The sequence below is a fragment of the Coregonus clupeaformis genome, unplaced genomic scaffold (assembly GCF_020615455.1).
Source record: "Coregonus clupeaformis isolate EN_2021a unplaced genomic scaffold, ASM2061545v1 scaf0524, whole genome shotgun sequence".
NCBI lineage: Eukaryota > Metazoa > Chordata > Actinopteri > Salmoniformes > Salmonidae > Coregonus > Coregonus clupeaformis.
This window is the reverse complement of record NW_025533979.1, coordinates 82501-104923: the sequence shown is the minus strand read 5'-3', so window position 1 is coordinate 104923 and position 22423 is coordinate 82501. Positions and strand designations below refer to the sequence as shown.

At 43.7% G+C, this 22423-nt stretch overlaps 1 protein-coding gene across 1 annotated transcript in view; it reads right to left on the bottom strand.

Annotated features, from left to right (window-relative positions):
• Nucleotides 1-17019: 17019 nt before the first annotated feature.
• The window catches only part of LOC121549208 (T-box transcription factor TBX18), a 27364-nt gene continuing 21960 nt past the window's right edge, over nucleotides 17020-22423 (bottom strand). Inside the window, exon 8 of the mRNA XM_041861060.2 lies at nucleotides 17020-17843. Coding sequence (XP_041716994.2) covers nucleotides 17329-17843 — 515 coding nt within the window. The 3' untranslated portion in view covers nucleotides 17020-17328. The remainder of the gene's footprint in view (nucleotides 17844-22423) is intronic.

Below are 22423 nucleotides of genomic sequence, written 5' to 3'. Positions count from 1 at the left end.
TGAAGTCATGTCTCTCTGTCTCTGTGTATAATTGGAGTTGTCTCTCTGTCTCTGTGTATAATGGAGTCTGTCTCTCTGTCTCTGTGTATAACTTGAGTCTGTCTCTCTGTCTCTGTGTAAACTGGAGTCTGTCCTCTGTGTATGTATAACTGGAGTCTGTCTCTGTCTCTATGTATAACTGGAGTGTCTGTCTCTCTGTATAACTGGAGTCTGTCTCTCTGTCTCTTTGTATAACTGGAGTGTGTCTCTCTGTCTCTGTGTATAACTGAAGTCTGTCTCTCTGTCTCTGTGAATAACTGGAGTCTGTCTCTCTGTTTGTGTGTATAACTGAATTCTGTCTCTCTGTCTCTATGTATAACTGGGAGTGTGTCTCTTGTTCTGTGTAAAAAGCTGATATGTCTACCTGTCTGTATAACTTAAGTCTGTCACTCTCTGTCTCTGTGTATTAATGTAGTCTGTCACTCTGTCTCTGTGTATTAATGTAGTCTGTTTCTCTGTCTCTGTGTAAAGCTGCAGTCTGTCTCACTGTAACTGTGTATAACTTGAATCTGTTTCTCGGTCTCTGTGTAAAGCTGGAGTATGTCTACCTGTCTCTTTGTATAACTTAAGTCTGTCACTCTGTCTCTGTGTATTAATGTAGTCTGTCACTCTGTCTCTTTGTATTAATGTAGTCTGTCTCGCTGTCACTGTGTATAACTGGAGTCTGTCTCTCTGTCTCTTTGCATAACTGGATTCTGTCTCTCTGTCTCTGTGTATAATCGGAGTCTGTCTCTCTGTCTCTGTGAATAACTGGAGTCTGTCTCTCTGACTGTGTTTAACTGAATTCTGTCTCTCTGTCTCTGTGTATAATCGGAGTCTGTCTCTCTGTCTCTGTGAATAACTGGAGTCTGTCTCTCTTACTCTGTGTTTAACTGAATTCTGTCTCTCTGTCTCTGTGTATAATCGCAGTCTGTCTCTCTTTCTGTGTTATAACTTGAGTCTGTCTCTCTGATTCTGTGTTTAACTGGAGTCTGTCTCTCTGATTCTGTGTTTAACTGAATTCTGTCTCTCTGTCTCTGTGTATAATCGGAGTCTGTCTCTCTTTCTCTCTGTCTCTGTGTATAACTGGAGTATGTCTCTCTTTCTCTTTGAATAACTGGAGTCTGTCTCTCTGTCTCTGTGTATAACTGGAGTATGTCTCTCTGTCTCTGTGTATAACTGGAGTCTGTCTCTCTGTCTCTATGTATAACTTAAGTATGTCTCTCTGTCTGTATGTATAACTGGAGTCTGTCTCTCTGTCTCTGTGTATAACTGGAGTGTGTCTCTCTGTCTCTCTGTATAACTGGAGTCTGTCTCTCTGTCTCTTTGTATAACTGGAGTGTGTCTCTCTGTCTCTGTGTATAACTGAAGTCTGTTTCTCTGTCTCTATGAATAACTGGAGTCTGTCTCTCTGCTTCTGTGTATAACTGAATTCTGTCTCTCTGTCTCTATGTATAACTGGAGTGTGTCTCTCTGTCTCTGTGTAAAGCTGTAGTATGTCTACCTGTCTCTTTGTATAACTTAAGTCTGTCACTCTGTCTCTGTGTATTAATGTAGTCTGTCACTCTGTCTCTGTGTATTAATGTAGTCTGTCTCGCTGTCTCTGTGAATAACTGGAGTCTGTCTCTCTGACTGTGTTTAACTGAATTTCTGTCTCTCTGTCTCTGTGTATAATCGGAGTCTGTCTCTCTGTCTCTGTGAATAACTGGAGTCTGTCTCTCTTACTCTGTGTTTAACTGAATTCTGTCTCTCTGTCTCTGTGTATAATCGGAGTCTGTCTCTCTGTCTCTGTGTATAACTTGAGTCTGTCTCTCTGATTCTGTGTTTAACTGGGAGTCTGTCTCTATGATTCTGTGTTTAACTGAATTCTGTCTCTCTGTCTCTGTGTTTAATCGGAGTCTGTTTCTCTGTCTCTGTGTATAATCGGAGTCTGTCTCTCTGTCTCTGTGAATAACTGGAGTCTGTCTCTCTGACTGTGTTTTTAACTGAATTCTGTCTCTCTGTCTCTGTGTATAACTGGAGTGTGTCTCTCTGTCTCTGTGTATGACTGGAGTCTGTTTCTCTGTCTCTGTGTATAACTGGAGTCTGTTTCTCTGTCTCTGTGTATAACTGGAGTCTGTCTCTCTGTTTGTGTGTATAACTGAGTGTGTCTCTCTGATTCTGTGTTTAACTGAATTCTGTCTCTCTGTCTCTGTGTATAATCGGAGTCTGTTTCTCTGTCTCTGTGTATAACTGGAGTGTGTCCCTCTGTCTCTGTGTATAACTGGAGTCTGTCTCTCTGTCTCTGTGAATAACTGGAGTCTGTCTCTCTGTCTCTATGTATAACTGGGAGTGTGTCTCTCTGTCTCTGTGTATAACTGAGTCTGTCTCTCTGTCTCTGTGTATAACTGGAGTGTGTCTCTCTGTCTCTGTGTATAACTGAGTCTGTCTCTCTGTCTCTGTGTATAACTGGAGTCTGTCTCTCTGTCTCTATGTATAACTGGAGTCTGTCTCTCTGTCTCTGTGTATAATCGGAGTCTGTCTCTCTGTCTCTGTGAATAACTGGAGTCTGTCTCTCTGATTCTGTGTTTAACTGAATTCTGTCTCTCTGTCTCTGTGTATAATCGGAGTCTGTTTCTCTGTCTCTGTGTATAACTGGAGTGTGTCTCTCTGTCTCTGTGTATAACTGGAGTCAGTCTCTCTGTCTCTATGTATAACTGGAGTGTGTCTCTCTGTCTCTGTGTATAATCGGAGTCTGTCTCTCTGTCTCTGTGAATAACTGGAGTCTGTCTCTCTGACTGTGTTTAACTGAATTCTGTCTCTCTGTCTCTGTGTATAACTGGAGTGTGTCTCTCTGTCTCTGTGTATAACTGGAGTCTGTCTCTCTGTCTCTGTGTATAACTGGAGTCTGTCTCTCTGTTTGTGTGTATAACTGGAGTACATTTGAAGTCGGAAGTTTACATACACTTAGGTTGGATTCATTAAAAATCGTTTTTCAACCACTCCACAAATTTCTTGTTAACAAACTATAGTTTTGGCAAGTCAGTTAGGACATCTACTTTGTGCAAGACACACGTAATTGTTCCAACCATTGTTTACAGACAGATTATTTCACTTATAATTCACTGTATCACAACTCCAGTGGGTCAGAAGTTTACATACACTAAGTTGACTGTGCCTTTAAACAGCTTGGAAAATTCCAGAAAATGATGTCATGGCTTTAGAAGCTTCTGATAGGCTAATTGACATCATTTGGGTCAATTGGAGGTGTACCTGTGGATGTATTTCAAGGCCTACCTTCAAACTCAGTGCCAGCAAAGGACTTTGTGAAGATGCTGGAGGAAACAGGTACAAAAGTATCTATATCCACAGTAAAACGAGTCCTTTATTGAGATAACCTGAAAGTCCGCTCAGCAAGGAAGAAGCCACTGCTCCAAAACCTCCATAAAAAGCCAGACTACGGTTTGCAACTGCAAATGGGAACAAAGATCGTACTTTTTGGAGAAATGTCGTCTGGTCTGATGAAACAAAAATAGAACTGTTTGGCCATGATGACCATCATAATGTTTGGAGGAAAAGGGCGAGGCTTGCAAGCCGAAGAACACCATACCAACCGTGAAGCACGGGGGTGGCAGCATCATGCTGTGGGGGGTGCTTTTTACTGCAGGAGGGATTGGTGGACTTCACAAAATAGATGGCATCATGAGGAAGGAAATGTATGTGGTTATATTGAAGAAACATCTCAAGACATCAGTCAGGAAGTTAAAGCTTGGTCGTAAATGGGTCTTCCAAATGGACAATGACTCCAAGCATACTTCCAAAGTTGTGGCAAAATGGCTTAAGGACAACAAAGTCAAGGTATTGGAGTGGCCATCACAAAGCCCTGACCTCCAATCCTATAGAACATTTGTGGGCAGAACTGAAAAAGCGTGTGCGAGCAAGGAGGACTACAAACCTGACTCAGTTACACCAGCTCTGTCAGGAGGAATGGGCCAAAATTCACCCAATTTATTGAGGGAAGCTTGTGGAAGGCTACCCGAAACATTTGACAAAAGTTAAACAATTTAAAGGCAATGCTACCAAATACTAATTGAGTGTATGTAAACTTCTGACCCACTGGGAATGTGATGAAATCAATAAAAGCTGAAATAAATCATTCTCTCTACTATTATTCTGACATTTCACATTCTTAAAATAAAGTTGTGATCCTAACTGACCTAAAACAGGGAATTTCTACTAGGATTAAATGTCAGGAATTGTTGAAAAACAGAGTTTAAATGTATTTGGCTAAGGTGTATGTAAACTTCCGACTTCAACTGTATGTATCTCTGTGTCTCTGTCTCTATGTATAACTGGAGTCTGTCTCTCTGTCTCTGTGTATAATCGGAGTCTGTCTCTCTGTCTCTGTGTATAATCGGAGTCTGTCTCTCTGTCTCTGTGTATAACTGGAGTCTGTCTCTCTGTCTCTGTGTATAATCGGAGTCTGTCTCTCTGTCTCTGTGTATAATCGGAGTCTGTCTCTCTGATTCTGTGTTTAACTGAAATCTGTTTCTCTGTCTCTGTGTATAACTGGAGTCTGTCTCTCTGTCTCTGTGTATAACTGGAGTATGTCTCTCTGTCTCTGTGTATAACTGGAGTCTGTCTCTATGTCTCTGTGTATAACTTAAGTATGTCTCTCTGTCTGTATGTATAACTGGAGTGTGTCTCTCTGTGTCTGTGTATAACTGGAGTGTGTCTCTCTGTCTCTGTGTATAACTGGAGTATGTCTCTCTGTCTCTATGAATAACTGGAGTCTGTCTCTCTGTCTCTGTGTATAACTGGAGTCTGTCTCTCTGTCTCTGTGTATAACTGGAGTGTGTCTCTCTGTCTCTGTGTATAACTGGAGTGTGTCTCTCTGTCTCTGTGTATAACTGGAGTGTGTCTCTCTGTCTCTTTGTATCACTGGAGTCTGTTTCTCTGTCTCTGTGTATAACTGGAGTGTGTCTCTCTGTCTCTCTGTATAACTGGAGTCTGTCTCTCTGTCTCTTTGTATAACTGGAGTATGTCTCTCTGTCTCTATGAATAACTGGAGTCTGTCTCTCTGTCTCTGTGTATAACTGGAGTCTGTCTCTCTGTCTCTGTGTATAACTGGAGTGTGTCTCTCTGTCTCTGTGTATAACTGGAGTGTGTCTCTCTGTCTCTGTGAATAACTGGAGTGTGTCTCTCTGTCTCTTTGTATCACTGGAGTCTGTTTCTCTGTCTCTGTGTATAACTGGAGTGTGTCTCTCTGTCTCTCTGTATAACTGGAGTCTGTCTCTCTGTCTCTTTGTATAACTGGAGTCTGTCTCTCTGTCTCTTTGTATAACTTAAGTCTGTCACTCTGTCTCTGTGTATTAATGTAGTCTGTCACTCTGTCTCTGTGTATTAATGTAGTCTGTCTCGCTGTCTCTGTGAATAACTGGAGTCTGTCTCTCTGACTGTGTTTAACTGAATTCTGTCTCTCTGTCTCTGTGTATAATCGGAGTCTGTCTCTCTGATTCTGTGTTTAACTGGAGTCTGTCTCTATGATTCTGTGTTTAACTGAATTCTGTCTCTCTGTCTCTGTGTTTAATCGGAGTCTGTTTCTCTGTCTCTGTGTATAATCGGAGTCTGTCTCTCTGTCTCTGTGAATAACTGGAGTCTGTCTCTCTGACTGTGTTTAACTGAATTCTGTCTCTCTGTCTCTGTGTATAACTGGAGTGTGTCTCTCTGTCTCTGTGTATGACTGGAGTCTGTTTCTCTGTCTCTGTGTATAACTGGAGTCTGTTTCTCTGTCTCTGTGTATAACTGGAGTCTGTCTCTCTGTTTGTGTGTATAACTGGAGTGTGTCTCTCTGATTCTGTGTTTAACTGAATTCTGTCTCTCTGTCTCTGTGTATAATCGGAGTCTGTTTCTCTGTCTCTGTGTATAACTGGAGTGTGTCTCTCTGTCTCTGTGTATAACTGGAGTCTGTCTCTCTGTCTCTGTGAATAACTGGAGTCTGTCTCTCTGTCTCTATGTATAACTGGAGTGTTTCTCTCTGTCTCTGTGTATAACTGAATTCTGTCTCTCTGTCTCTATGTATAACTGGAGTGTGTCTCTCTGTCTCTGTGTATAACTGAAGTCTGTTTCTCTGTCTCTGTGAATAACTGGAGTCTGTCTCTCTGCTTCTGTGTATAACTGAATTCTGTCTCTCTGTCTCTATGTATAACTGGAGTGTGTCTCTCTGTCTCTGTGTATAACTGGAGTCTGTCTCTCTGTCTCTTTGAATAACTGGAGTCTGTCTCTCTGTCTCTGTGTATAACTGGAGTATGTCTCTCTGTCTCTGTGTATAACTGGAGTCTGTCTATATGTATCTGTGTATAACTGGAGTCTGTCTCTATGTCTCTGTGTATAACTTAAGTATGTCTCTCTGTCTGTATGTATAACTGGAGTGTGTCTCTCTGTGTCTGTGTATAACTGGAGTGTGTCTCTCTGTCTCTGTGTATAACTGGAGTATGTCTCTCTGTCTCTGTGAATAACTGGAGTCTGTCTCTCTGTCTCTGTGTATAACTGGAGTCTGTCTCTCTGTCTCTGTGTATAACTGGAGTGTGTCTCTCTGTCTCTCTGTATAACTGGAGTCTGTCTCACTGTCTCTGTGTATAATTCTAGTCCGTTCTTCTGTCACTGTGTATAACAAGAGTCTGTCTCTATGTATAACTGGAGTCTGTCTCTCTGTCTCTGTGTATAACTGGAGTCTGTCTCTCTGTCTCTGTGTATAACTGGAGTGTGTCTCTCTGTCTCTCTGTATAACTGGAGTCTGTCTCTCTGTCTCTTTGTATCACTGTAGTCTGTCCTTCTGTCTCTGTGTATAATTCTAGTCCGTTCTTCTGTCACTGTGTATAACTAGAGTCTGTCTCTCTGTCTCTATGTATAACTGGAGTGTGTCTCTCTGTCTCTGTTTATAACTTAACTCTGTTTCTCTGTCTCTGTGAATAACTGGAGTCTGTCTCTCTGCTTCTGTGTATAACTGAATTCTGTCTCTCTGTCTCTATTGTGATGTCACGAGAGGCTGTGTCCTGGAGGGACGTTACATCCCCCTGAGGTGGCTGCAAACCCAGACAGCTATGGCTCCATCTGCTGGTATGGTCGGGAACTCCACCCCTCTATGGCCAATCTTCCCACGCAGCTGAAACAAATGAGGAGCTGATGAGCTGAAGGTTTGGGAAGGGAAGAGACACACTGAGGGAGTGTGTGGGGGGTGAAGAGACACAGTCTCCAACCTGGGCTCTCTGGAGGACAAGAGTGCTGCACGTCCACTTCCATGAGGAATATACGGATTTGGAGATACTTACCTTTGGGAAATACTCACCTTTGGATATATGCACCTGTGGAAATACGTGAGAGACATTTGGAAGGACTTTTTGCTGGGTTGGCCACTAGCTGCAACGTGGACTACAGTAAGGCTGGGGAAAAGTTATCTGAGCGAGTGAGAATTATGATTTTGGATGTGGAAGAGACATCCCTGAACTGTTAACCCTTAAAGAGCCACAAGAGAACAGAATTTTGTTATATTTTCGTTAATTTCCCAAGACCTATAATAAAATCCTTGTTTTGTTTGAACCTTGTCTCCTTGCACTACTTGAGCAATCCCGCTGAAAGCTGTGTAGCCTCTCGTGACGTCACACTATGTATAACTGGAGTGTGTCTCTCTGCTTCTGTGTATAACTGAATTCTGTCTCTCTGTCTCTATGTATAACTGGAGTGTGTCTCTCTGTCTCTGTGTATAACTGGAGTCTGTCTCTCTGTCCCTGTGTATAACTGCAGTCTGTCTCACTGTAACTGTGTATAACTTGAATCTGTTTCTCTGTCTCTGTGTAAAGCTGCAGTCTGTCTCACTGTAACTGTGTATAACTTGAATCTGTTTCTCGGTCTCTGTGTAAAGCTGGAGTATGTCTACCTGTCTCTTTGTATAACTTAAGTCTGTCACTCTGTCTCTGTGTATTAATGTAGTCTGTCACTCTGTCTCTGTGTATTAATGTAGTCTGTCTCGCTGTCACTGTGTATAACTGGAGTCTGTCTCTCTTACTCTGTGTTTAACTGAATTCTGTCTCTCTGTCTCTGTGTATAATCGCAGTCTGTCTCTCTGTCTCTGTGTATAACTTGAGTCTGTCTCTCTGATTCTGTGTTTAACTGGAGTCTGTCTCTCTGATTCTGTGTTTAACTGAATTCTGTCTCTCTGTCTCTGTGTATAATCGGAGTCTGTCTCTCTTTCTCTGTGTATAACTGGAGTATGTCTCTCTTTCTCTTTGAATAACTGGAGTCTGTCTCTCTGTCTCTGTGTATAACTGGAGTCTGTCTCTCTGTCTCTGTGTATAACTGGAGTCTGTCTCTCTGTCTCTTTGTATAACTGGAGTCTGTCTCTCTGTCTCTGTGTATAACTGGAGTCTGTCTCTCTGTCTCTGTGTATAACTGGAGTCTGTCTCTCTGTCTCTTTGTATAACTGGAGTCTGTCTCTCTGTCTCTGTGTATAACTGGAGTCTGTCTCTCTGTCTCTTTGTATAACTGAATTCTGTCTCTCTGTCTCTATGTATAACTGGAGTGTGTCTCTCTGTCTCTGTGTATAACTGAATTCTGTCTCTCTGTCTCTATGTATAACTGGAGTGTGTCTCTCTGTCTCTGTGTATAACTGAATTCTGTCTCTCTGTCTCTATGTATAACTGGAGTGTGTCTCTCTGTCTCTGTGTATAACTGAATTCTGTCTCTCTGTCTCTATGTATAACTGGAGTGTGTCTCTCTGTCTCTGTGTATAACTGAATTCTGTCTCTCTGTCTCTATGTATAACTGGAGTGTGTCTCTCTGTCTCTGTGTATAACTGAATTCTGTCTCTCTGTCTCTATGTATAACTGGAGTGTGTCTCTCTGTCTCTGTGTATAACTGAAGTCTGTTTCTCTGTCTCTGTGAATAACTGGAGTCTGTCTCTCTGCTTCTGTGTATAACTGAATTCTGTCTCTCTGTCTCTATGTATAACTGGAGTGTGTCTCTCTGTCTCTGTGTATAACTGAATTCTGTCTCTCTGTCTCTATGTATAACTGGAGTGTGTCTCTCTGTCTCTGTGTATAACTGAAGTCTGTTTCTCTGTCTCTGTGAATAACTGGAGTCTGTCTCTCTGCTTCTGTGTATAACTGAATTCTGTCTCTCTGTCTCTATGTATAACTGGAGTGTGTCTCTCTGTCTCTGTGTATAACTGACGTCTGTTTCTCTGTCTCTGTGAATAACTGGAGTCTGTCTCTCTGCTTCTGTGTATAACTGAATTCTGTCTCTCTGTCTCTATGTATAACTGGAGTGTGTCTCTCTGTCTCTATGTATAACTGGAGTCTGTCTCTCTGTCCCTGTGTATAACTGCAGTCTGTCTCACTGTAACTGTGTATAACTTGAATCTGTTTCTCTGTCTCTGTGTAAAGCTGGAGTATGTCTACCTGTCTCTTTGTATAACTTAAGTCTGTCACTCTGTCTCTGTGTATTAATGTAGTCTGTCACTCTGTCTCTGTGTATTAATGTAGTCTGTCTCGCTGTCTCTGTGAATAACTGGAGTCTGTCTCTCTGACTGTGTTTAACTGAATTCTGTCTCTCTGTCTCTGTGTATAATCGGAGTCTGTCTCTCTGTCTCTGTGAATAACTGGAGTCTGTCTCTCTTACTCTGTGTTTAACTGAATTCTGTCTCTCTGTCTCTGTGTATAATCGGAGTCTGTCTCTCTGTCTCTGTGTATAACTTGAGTCTGTCTCTCTGATTCTGTGTTTAACTGGAGTCTGTCTCTATGATTCTGTGTTTAACTGAATTCTGTCTCTCTGTCTCTGTGTTTAATCGGAGTCTGTTTCTCTGTCTCTGTGTATAATCGGAGTCTGTCTCTCTGTCTCTGTGAATAACTGGAGTCTGTCTCTCTGACTGTGTTTAACTGAATTCTGTCTCTCTGTCTCTGTGTATAACTGGAGTGTGTCTCTCTGTCTCTGTGTATGACTGGAGTCTGTTTCTCTGTCTCTGTGTATAACTGGAGTCTGTTTCTCTGTCTCTGTGTATAACTGGAGTCTGTCTCTCTGTTTGTGTGTATAACTGGAGTGTGTCTCTCTGATTCTGTGTTTAACTGAATTCTGTCTCTCTGTCTCTGTGTATAATCGGAGTCTGTTTCTCTGTCTCTGTGTATAACTGGAGTGTGTCTCTCTGTCTCTGTGTATAACTGGAGTCTGTCTCTCTGTCTCTGTGAATAACTGGAGTCTGTCTCTCTGTCTCTATGTATAACTGGAGTGTGTCTCTCTGTCTCTGTGTATAACTGGAGTCTGACTCTCTGTCTCTGTGTATAACTGGAGTGTGTCTCTCTGTCTCTGTGTATAACTGGAGTCTGTCTCTCTGTCTCTGTGTATAACTGGAGTCTGTCTCTCTGTCTCTATGTATAACTGGAGTGTGTCTCTCTGTCTCTGTGTATAATCGGAGTCTGTCTCTCTGTCTCTGTGTTTAACTGGAGTCTGTCTCTCTGATTCTGTGTTTAACTGAATTCTGTCTCTCTGTCTCTGTGTATAATCGGAGTCTGTTTCTCTGTCTCTGTGTATAACTGGAGTGTGTCTCTCTGTCTCTGTGTATAACTGGAGTCTGTCTCTCTGTCTCTATGTATAACTGGAGTGTGTATCTCTGTCTCTGTGAATAACTGGAGTCTGTCTCTCTGACTGTGTTTAACTGAATTCTGTCTCTCTGTCTCTGTGTATAACTGGAGTGTGTCTCTCTGTCTCTGTGTATAACTGGAGTCTGTCTCTCTGTCTCTGTGTATAACTGGAGTTTGTTTCTCTGTCTCTGTGTATAACTGGAGTATGTCTCTCTGTCTCTGTGTATAACTGGAGTCTGTCTCTCTGTCTCTGTGTATAACTGGAGTCTGTCTCTCTGTTTGTGTGTATAACTGGAGTACATTTGAAGTCGGAAGTTTACATACACTTAGGTTGGATTCATTAAAAATCGTTTTTCAACCACTCCACAAATTTCTTGTTAACAAACTATAGTTTTGGCAAGTCAGTTAGGACATCTACTTTGTGCAAGACACAAGTAATTGTTCCAACCATTGTTTACAGACAGATTATTTCACTTATAATTCACTGTATCACAACTCCAGTGGGTCAGAAGTTTACATACACTAAGTTGACTGTGCCTTTAAACAGCTTGGAAAATTCCAGAAAATGATGTCATGGCTTTAGAAGCTTCTGATAGGCTAATTGACATCATTTGGGTCAATTGGAGGTGTACCTGTGGATGTATTTCAAGGCCTACCTTCAAACTCAGTGCCAGCAAAGGACTTTGTGAAGATGCTGGAGGAAACAGGTACAAAAGTATCTATATCCACAGTAAAACGAGTCCTTTATTGAGATAACCTGAAAGTCCGCTCAGCAAGGAAGAAGCCACTGCTCCAAAACCTCCATAAAAAAGCCAGACTACGGTTTGCAACTGCAAATGGGAACAAAGGTCGTACTTTTTGGAGAAATGTCGTCTGGTCTGATGAAACAAAAATAGAACTGTTTGGCCATGATGACCATCATAATGTTTGGAGGAAAAAGGGCGAGGCTTGCAAGCCGAAGAACACCATACCAACCGTGAAGCACGGGGGTGGCAGCATCATGCTGTGGGGGTGCTTTGCTGCAGGAGGGACTGGTGGACTTCACAAAATAGATGGCATCATGAGGAAGGAAATGTATGTGGTTATATTGAAGAAACATCTCAAGACATCAGTCAGGAAGTTAAAGCTTGGTCGTAAATGGGTCTTCCAAATGGACAATGACTCCAAGCATACTTCCAAAGTTGTGGCAAAATGGCTTAAGGACAACAAAGTCAAGGTATTGGAGTGGCCATCACAAAGCCCTGACCTCCAATCCTATAGAACATTTGTGGGCAGAACTGAAAAAGCGTGTGCGAGCAAGGAGGACTACAAACCTGACTCAGTTACACCAGCTCTGTCAGGAGGAATGGGCCAAAATTCACCCAATTTATTGAGGGAAGCTTGTGGAAGGCTACCCGAAACATTTGACCCAAGTTAAACAATTTAAAGGCAATGCTACCAAATACTAATTGAGTGTATGTAAACTTCTGACCCACTGGGACTGTGATGAAATGAAATAAAGCTGAAATAAATCATTCTCTCTACTATTATTCTGACATTTCACATTCTTAAAATAAAGTGGTGATCCTAACTGACCTAAAACAGGGAATTTCTACTAGGATTAAATGTCAGGAATTGTTGAAAAACAGAGTTTAAATGTATTTGGCTAAGGTGTATGTAAACTTCCGACTTCAACTGTATGTATCTCTGTGTCTCTGTCTCTATGTATAACTGGAGTCTGTCTCTCTGTCTCTGTGTATAATCGGAGTCTGTCTCTGTCTCTGTGTATAACTGGAGTCTGTCTCTCTGTCTCTGTGTATAACTGGAGTCTGTCTCTCTTACTCTGTGTTTAACTGAATTCTGTCTCTCTGTCTCTGTGTATAATCGGAGTCTGTCTCTCTGTCTCTGTGAATAACTGGAGTCTGTCTCTCTTACTCTGTGTTTAACTGAATTCTGTCTCTCTGTCTCTGTGTATAATCGGAGTCTGTCTCTCTGTCTCTGTGAATAACTGGAGTCTGTCTCTCTTACTCTGTGTTTAACTGAATTCTGTCTCTCTGTCTCTGTGTATAATCGGAGTCTGTCTCTCTGTCTCTGTGAATAACTGGAGTCTGTCTCTCTTACTCTGTGTATGACTGGAGTCTGTTTCTCTGTCTCTGTGTATAACTGGAGTCTGTCTCTCTGTTTGTGTGTATAACTGGAGTGTGTCTCTCTGATTCTGTGTTTAACTGAATTCTGTCTCTCTGTCTCTGTGTATAATCGGAGTCTGTTTCTCTGTCTCTGTGTATAACTGGAGTGTGTCTCTCTGTCTCTGTGTATAACTGGAGTCTGTCTCTCTGTCTCTGTGAATAACTGGAGTCTGTCTCTCTGTCTCTATGTATAACTGGAGTGTGTCTCTCTGTCTCTGTGTATAACTGGAGTCTGTCTCTCTGTCTCTGTGTATAACTGGAGTGTGTCTCTCTGTCTCTGTGTATAACTGGAGTCTGTCTCTCTGTCTCTGTGTATAACTGGAGTCTGTCTCTCTGTCTCTATGTATAACTGGAGTGTGTCTCTCTGTCTCTGTGTATAATCGGAGTCTGTCTCTCTGTCTCTGTGAATAACTGGAGTCTGTCTCTCTGATTCTGTGTTTAACTGAATTCTGTCTCTCTGTCTCTGTGTATAATCGGAGTCTGTTTCTCTGTCTCTGTGTATAACTGGAGTCTGTCTCTCTGTCTCTGTGTATAACTGGAGTCTGTTTCTCTGTCTCTGTGTATAACTGGAGTCTGTCTCTCTGTCTCTATGTATAACTGGAGTGTGTCTCTCTGTCTCTGTGTATAATCGGAGTCTGTCTCTCTGTCTCTGTGTATAACTGGAGTCTGTCTCTCTGTCTCTGTGTATAACTGGAGTCTGTCTCTCTGTTTTGTGTATAACTGGAGTACATTTGAAGTCGGAAGTTTACATACACTTAGGTTGGATTCATTAAAAATCGTTTTTCAACCACTCCACAAATTTCTTGTTAACAAACTATAGTTTTGGCAAGTCAGTTAGGACATCTACTTTGTGCAAGACACAAGTAATTGTTCCAACCATTGTTTACAGACAGATTATTTCACTTATAATTCACTGTATCACAACTCCAGTGGGTCAGAAGTTTACATACACTAAGTTGACTGTGCCTTTAAACAGCTTGGAAAATTCCAGAAAATGATGTCATGGCTTTAGAAGCTTCTGATAGGCTAATTGACATCATTTGGGTCAATTGGAGGTGTACCTGTGGATGTATTTCAAGGCCTACCTTCAAACTCAGTGCCAGCAAAGGACTTTGTGAAGATGCTGGAGGAAACAGGTACAAAAGTATCTATATCCACAGTAAAACGAGTCCTTTATTGAGATAACCTGAAAGTCCGCTCAGCAAGGAAGAAGCCACTGCTCCAAAACCTCCATAAAAAAGCCAGACTACGGTTTGCAACTGCAAATGGGAACAAAGATCGTACTTTTTGGAGAAATGTCGTCTGGTCTGATGAAACAAAAATAGAACTGTTTGGCCATGATGACCATCATAATGTTTGGAGGAAAAAGGGCGAGGCTTGCAAGCCGAAGAACACCATACCAACCGTGAAGCACGGGGGTGGCAGCATCATGCTGTGGGGGTGCTTTGCTGCAGGAGGGACTGGTGGACTTCACAAAATAGATGGCATCATGAGGAAGGAAATGTATGTGGTTATATTGAAGAAACATCTCAAGACATCAGTCAGGAAGTTAAAGCTTGGTCGTAAATGGGTCTTCCAAATGGACAATGACTCCAAGCATACTTCCAAAGTTGTGGCAAAATGGCTTAAGGACAACAAAGTCAAGGTATTGGAGTGGCCATCACAAAGCCCTGACCTCCAATCCTATAGAACATTTGTGGGCAGAACTGAAAAAGCGTGTGCGAGCAAGGAGGACTACAAACCTGACTCAGTTACACCAGCTCTGTCAGGAGGAATGGGCCAAAATTCACCCAATTTATTGAGGGAAGCTTGTGGAAGGGTACCCGAAACATTTGACCCAAGTTAAACAATTTAAAGGCAATGCTACCAAATACTAATTGAGTGTATGTAAACTTCTGACCCACTGGGACTGTGATGAAATGAATAAAAGCTGAAATAAATCATCCTCTCTACTATTATTCTGACATTTCACATTCTTAAAATAAAGTGGTGATCCTAACTGACCTAAAACAGGGAATTTCTACTAGGATTAAATGTCAGGAATTGTTGAAAAACAGAGTTTAAATGTATTTGGCTAAGGTGTATGTAAACTTCCGACTTCAACTGTATGTATCTCTGTGTCTCTGTCTCTATGTATAACTGGAGTCTGTCTCTCTGTCTCTGTGTATAACTGGAGTCTGTCTCTCTGTCTCTGTGTATAATCGGAGTCTGTCTCTCTGTCTCTGTGTATAACTGGAGTCTGTCTCTCTGTCTCTGTGAATAACTTGAGTCTGTCTCTCTGATTCTGTGTTTAACTGGAGTCTGTCTCTCTGATTCTGTGTATAATCGGAGTCTGTCTCTCTGTCTCTGTGTATAATCGGAGTCTGTCTCTCTGTCTCTGTGAATAACTGGAGTCTGTCTCTCTTACTCTGTGTTTAACTGAATTCTGTCTCTCTGTCTCTGTGTATAATCGGAGTCTGTCTCTCTGTCTCTGTGAATAACTGGAGTCTGTCTCTCTTACTCTGTGTTTAACTGAATTCTGTCTCTGTCTCTGTGTATAATCGGAGTCTGTCTCTCTGTCTCTGTGAATAACTGGAGTCTGTCTCTCTTACTCTGTGTTCAACTGAATTCTGTCTCTGTCTCTGTGTATAATCGGAGTCTGTCTCTCTGTCTCTGTGAATAACTGGAGTCTGTCTCTCTTACTCTGTGTTTAACTGAATTCTGTCTCTCTGTCTCTGTGTATAATCGGAGTCTGTCTCTCTGTCTCTGTGAATAACTGGAGTCTGTCTCTCTTACTCTGTGTTTAACTGAATTCTGTCTCTCTGTCTCTGTGTATAATCGGAGTCTGTCTCTCTGTCTCTGTGTATAACTTGAGTCTGTCTCTCTGATTCTGTGTTTAACTGGAGTCTGTCTCTCTGATTCTGTGTTTAACTGAAATCTGTTTCTCTGTCTCTGTGTAAAGCTGGAGTCTGTCTCTCTGATTCTATGTTTAACTGAATTCTGTCTCTGTGTATAATCGGAGTCTGTCTCTCTGTCTCTGTGAATAACTGAATTCTGTCTCTGTGTATAATCGGAGTCTGTCTCTCTGTCTCTGTGAATAACTGGAGTCTGTCTCTCTGACTCTTTGTTTAACTGAATTATGTCTCTCTGTCTCTGTGTATAACTGGAGTCTGTCTCTCTGTCTCTGTGTTTAACTGAATTCTGTCTCTGTGTCTCTGTGTATAACTGGAGTCTGTCTCTCTGATTCTGTGTTTAACTGAATTCTGTCTCTGTGTATAATCGGAGTCTGTCTCTCTGTCTCTGTGAATAACTGGAGTCTGTCTCTCTGACTCTTTGTTTAACTGAATTATGTCTCTCTGTCTCTGTGTATAACTGGAGTCTGTCTCTCTGTCTCTGTGTTTAACTGAATTCTGTCTCTGTGTATAATCAGAGTATGTCTCTCTGTATCTTTGTATAACTTAAGTATGTCTTTCTGTCTCTGTGTATAACGGAAGTCTGTCTCTCTGTCTCTCTGTGTATAACTGGAGTGTGTCTCTCTGTCTCTCTGTATAACTGGAGTCTGTCTCTCTGTCTCTGTGTATAACAAGAGTCTGTCTCTATGTATAACTGGAGTCTGTCTCTCTGTCTCTTTGTATCACTGTAGTCTGTCCTTCTGTCTCTGTGTATAATTGTAGTCTGTCTCTCTGTCTCTCTGTGTATAACTGGAGTGTGTCTCTCTGTCTCTCTGTATAACTGGAGTATGTCTCTCTTTCTCTGTGTATAACAAGAGTCTGTCTCTATGTATAACTGGAGTCTGTCTCTCTGTCTCTTTGTATCACTGTAGTCTGTCCTTCTGTCTCTGTGTATAATTGTAGTCTGTCTCTCTGTCTCTCTGTGTATAACTGGAGTGTGTCTCTCTGTCTCTCTGTATAACTGGAGTATGTCTCTCTTTCTCTGTGTATAACAAGAGTCTGTGTCTATGTATAACTGGAGTCTGTCTCTCTGTCTCTGTGTATAACTGGAGTGTGTCTCTCTGTCTCTATGTATAACTGGAGTCTGTCTCTCTGTCTCTGTGTATAACTGAATTCTGTCTCTCTGTCTCTGTTTATAACTTAACTCTGTTTCTCTGTCTCTGTGAATAACTAGAGTCTGTCTCTCTGATTCTGTGTATAACTGAAGTCTGTCTCTGTCTCTGTGTATTACTGGAGTCTCAGAGTTTTTCGTATCAGACCTCCTCTCCACTGCAGTTGTTTCAGTCTCTCACAGTGTCGCAGTCCATTTATTCCTTTAATAAGATGCTTAGAAAAAACAACATCAACAACAACAACAAGTACCTAATAAAAATATCCCATTAGTCAGTGGAGTTGGACGTTCTCTCTTTCTCTCTCTCTAATCGCTCACACAAACAGTCTCCGAAGCTGTCCCTTCCTCTCTCTCCATCTCCCCATAGGTCTGTGAGATGTCTCGTCAATCCTCATTGGCTGGTGATTCATTCCAGAGTTCCAAACCACACCCTCTTCACAGAGAAGCAGCCTGTTGCCATAGCAACCCCAGGGGTCAGGGTTCAGAGGCGTGTCTCAGCCCATGTGGGCGGTGACCTGTGAAGGCCCTCCCCCTGACTGGCTCCCTGCAAATCCCAGCGTCCGAGAGTCAAACAGGAAGTTGGCCTGCTGGCCTCCACTGAGCATGCCCAGACTTTCCGTCAGGGTTCCGCTGGGGGAGGAGCCGAGGAAAGGGTTCTGATTGGCCACAGGGGCACCAGAAGCCGCCATCTTGTCTGGGCTGGCTGCGTAACTGTAGAGACCGTAGTGGGGGGAATGGAGGTGGATACTACCGTAGCCATGGGGGGGCGGAGTTTGCAGGTAGCCAATCTGAGAGGGGGGTAGGGACAATGAGCAGAATACTTTGCTGTCATAAGCTGACGGTCCTCGCGACGCAGGAAGTGGGAAGGGGGAAGGGGGGTTGCCGTAGCGATGGAGGGGGTGTGTCGGCCGGCTGCAGGTGTAGTCCAGGGGAGAAAGAGGGCACACCTGGAAAGGGGAGGAGGAGAGCAGGTGAGACGATCCTACTCCTCCATGCGGCCCCGGGACTCCTGCAGAGAGACAGACAGGGGGTTAGGGACACCAGTATCATTATAGACAGACAGACAGACAGGGGGTTAGGGACACCAGTATCATTATAGACAGACAGACAGACAGACAGGGGGTTAGGGACACCAGTATCATTATAGACAGACAGACAGACAGGGGGTTAGGGACACCAGTATCATTATAGACAGACAGACAGACAGACAGGGGGTTAGGGACACCAGTATCATTACAGACAGACAGACAGACAGACAGGGGGTTAGGGACACCAGTATCATTATAGACAGACAGACAGACAGACAGGGGTTAGGGACACCAGTATCATTATAGACAGACAGACAGACAGGGGGTTAGGGACACCAGTATCATTACAGACAGACAGACAGGGGGTTAGGGACACCAGTATCATTATAGACAGACAGACAGACAGGGGGTTAGGGACACCAGTATCATTATAGACAGACAGACAGACAGGGGGTTAGGGACACCAGTATCATTATAGACAGACAGACAGACAGGGGGTTAGGGACACCAGTATCATTACAGACAGACAGACAGACAGACAGGGGGTTAGGGACACCAGTATCATTATAGACAGACAGACAGACAGGGGGTTAGGGACACCAGTATCATTACAGACAGACAGACAGGGGGTTAGGGACACCAGTATCATTACAGACAGACAGACAGGGGGTTAGGGACACCAGTATCATTATAGACAGACAGACAGGGGGTTAGGGACACCAGTATCATTACAGACAGACACCCAGACAGGGAGTTAGGGACACCAGTATCATTATAGACAGACAGACAGACAGGGGGTTAGGGACACCAGTATCATTACAGACAGACAGACAGACAGGGGGTTAGGGACACCAGTATCATTATAGACAGACAGACAGACAGACAGGGGGTTAGGGACACCAGTATCATTACAGACAGACAGACAGACAGGGGGTTAGGGACACCAGTATCATTACAGACAGACAGACAGACAGACAGGGGGTTAGGGACACCAGTATCATTATAGACAGACAGACAGACAGGGGGTTAGGGACACCAGTATCATTATAGACAGGCAGACAGACAGACAGGGGGTTAGGGACACCAGTATCATTATAGACAGACAGACAGACAGGGGGTAGGGACACCAGTATCATTACAGACAGACAGACAGACAGGGGGTTAGGGACACCAGTATCATTACAGACAGACAGACAGGGGGTTAGGGACACCAGTATCATTATAGACAGACAGACAGACAGACAGGGGGTTAGGGACACCAGTATCATTATAGACAGACAGACAGGGGGTTAGGGACACCAGTATCATTACAGACAGACAGACAGACAGGGGGTTAGGGACACCAGTATCATTATAGACAGACAGACAGACAGGGGGTTAGGGACACCAGTATCATTACAGACAGACAGACAGACAGGGGGTTAGGGACACCAGTATCATTATAGACAGACAGACAGGGGGTTAGGGACACCAGTATCATTACAGACAGACAGACAGACAGACAGACAGGGGGTTAGGGACACCAGTATCATTACAGACAGACAGACAGACAGGGGATTAGGGACACAAGTATCATTATAGACAGACAGACAGACAGGGGGTTAGGGACACCAGTATCATTATAGACAGACAGACAGACAGACAGACAGGGGGTTAGGGACACCAGTATCATTACAGACAGACAGACAGACAGACAGACAGACAGGGGGTTAGGGACACCAGTATCATTATAGACAGACAGACAGACAGACAGGGGGTTAGGGACACCAGTATCATTATAGACATACAGACAGACAGACAGACAGACAGACAGACAGACAGACAGGGGGTTAGGGACACCAGTATCATTATAGACAGACAGACAGACAGGGGGTTAGGGACACCAGTATCATTACAGACAGACAAACAGACAGGGGGTTAGGGACACCAGTATCATTATAGACAGACAGACAGACAGGGGGTTAGGGACACCAGTATCATTATAGACAGACAGACAGACAGGGGGTTAGGGACACCAGTATCATTATAGACAGACAGACAGACAGACAGACAGGGGGTTAGGGACACCAGTATCATTATAGACAGACAGACAGACAGGGGGTTAGGGACACCAGTATCATTACAGACAGACAGACAGACAGACAGACAGACAGACAGACAGACAGACAGGGGGTTAGGGACACCAGTATCATTATAGACAGACAGACAGACAGACAGACAGGGGGTTAGGGACACCAGTATCATTATAGACAGACAGACAGACAGGGGGTTAGGGACACCAGTATCATTATAGACAGACAGACAGACAGACAGGGGGTTAGGGACACCAGTATCATTATAGACAGACAGACAGACAGACAGGGGGTTAGGGACACCAGTATCATTACAGACAGACAGACAGACAGACAGGGGGTTAGGGACACCAGTATCATTACAGACAGACAGACAGACAGGGGGTTAGGGACACCAGTATCATTACAGACAGACAGACAGACAGGGGGTTAGGGACACCAGTATCATTACAGACAGACAGACAGGGGGTTAGGGACACCAGTATCATTATAGACAGACAGACAGACAGGGGTTAGGGACACCAGTATCATTACAGACAGACAGACAGACAGGGGGTTAGGGACACCAGTATCATTATAGACAGACAGACAGACAGGGGGTTAGGGACACCAGTATCATTATAGACAGACAGACAGACAGACAGACAGACAGACAGGGGGTTAGGGACACCAGTATCATTACAGACAGACAGACAGACAGACAGACAGACAGCGGGGGGTTAGGGACACCAGTATCATTACAGACAGACAGACAGACAGACAGGGGTTAGGGACACCAGTATCATTATAGACAGACAGACAGACAGACAGACAGACAGACAGACAGACAGACAGGGGGTTAGGGACACCAGTATCATTATAGACAGACAGACAGACAGGGGGTTAGGGACACCAGTATCATTACAGACAGACAAACAGACAGGGGGTTAGGGACACCAGTATCATTATAGACAGACAGACAGACAGGGGGTTAGGGACACCAGTATCATTATAGATAGACAGACAGACAGACAGACAGACAGGGGGTTAGGGACACCAGTATCATTATAGACAGACAGACAGACAGACAGACAGACAGACAGACAGGGGGTTAGGGACACCAGTATCATTATAGACAGACAGACAGACAGGGGGTTAGGGACACCAGTATCATTACAGACAGACAGACAGACAGACAGACAGACAGACAGACAGACAGACAGGGGGGTTAGGGACACCAGTATCAATATAGACAGACAGACAGACAGACAGACAGACAGACAGGGGGTTAGGGACACCAGTATCATTATAGACAGACAGACAGACAGACAGACAGACAGGGGGTTAGGGACACCAGTATCATTATAGACAGACAGACAGACAGACAGGGGGTTAGGGACACCAGTATCATTACAGACAGACAGACAGACAGACAGACAGGGGGTTAGGGACACCAGTATCATTACAGACAGACAGACAGGGGGTTAGGGACACCAGTATCATTACAGACAGACAGACAGGGGGTTAGGGACACCAGTATCATTATAGACAGACAGACAGACAGGGGGTTAGGGACACCAGTATCATTATAGACAGACAGACAGGGGGTTAGTGACACCAGTATCATTATAGACAGACAGACTTACAGGGGGTTAGGGACACCAGTATCATTATAGACAGACAGACAGACAGGGGGTTAGGGACACCAGTATCATTACAGACAGACAGACAGACAGACAGACAGACAGGGGGTTAGGGACACCAGTATCATTACAGACAGACAGACAGGGGGTTAGGGACACCAGTATCATTATAGACAGACAGACAGACAGGGGGTTAGTGACACCAGTATCATTATAGACAGACAGACTTACAGGGGGTTAGGGACACCAGTATCATTATAGACAGACAGACAGACAGACAGGGGGTTAGGGACACCAGTATCATTACAGACAGACAGACAGACAGACAGGGGGTTAGGGACACCAGTATCATTATAGACAGACAGACAGACAGACAGGGGGTTAGGGACACCAGTATCATTATAGACAGACAGACAGGGGGTTAGGGACACCAGTATCATTACAGACAGACAGACAGGGGGTTAGGGACACCAGTATCATTACAGACAGACAGACAGGGGGTTAGGGACACCAGTATCATTACAGACAGACAGACAGACAGACAGGGGGTTAGGGACACCAGTATCATTACAGACAGACAGACAGGGGGTTAGGGACACCAGTATCATTATAGACAGACAGACACACAGACAGGGGGTTAGGGACACCAGTATCATTACAGACAGACAGACAGGGGGTTAGGGACACCAGTATCATTACAGACAGACAGACAGACAGGGGGTTAGGGACACCAGTATCATTATAGACAGACAGACAGACAGGGGGTTAGGGACACCAGTATCATTACAGACAGACAGACAGACAGGGGGTTAGGGACACCAGTATCATTATAGACAGACAGACAGACAGACAAGGGGGTTAGGGACA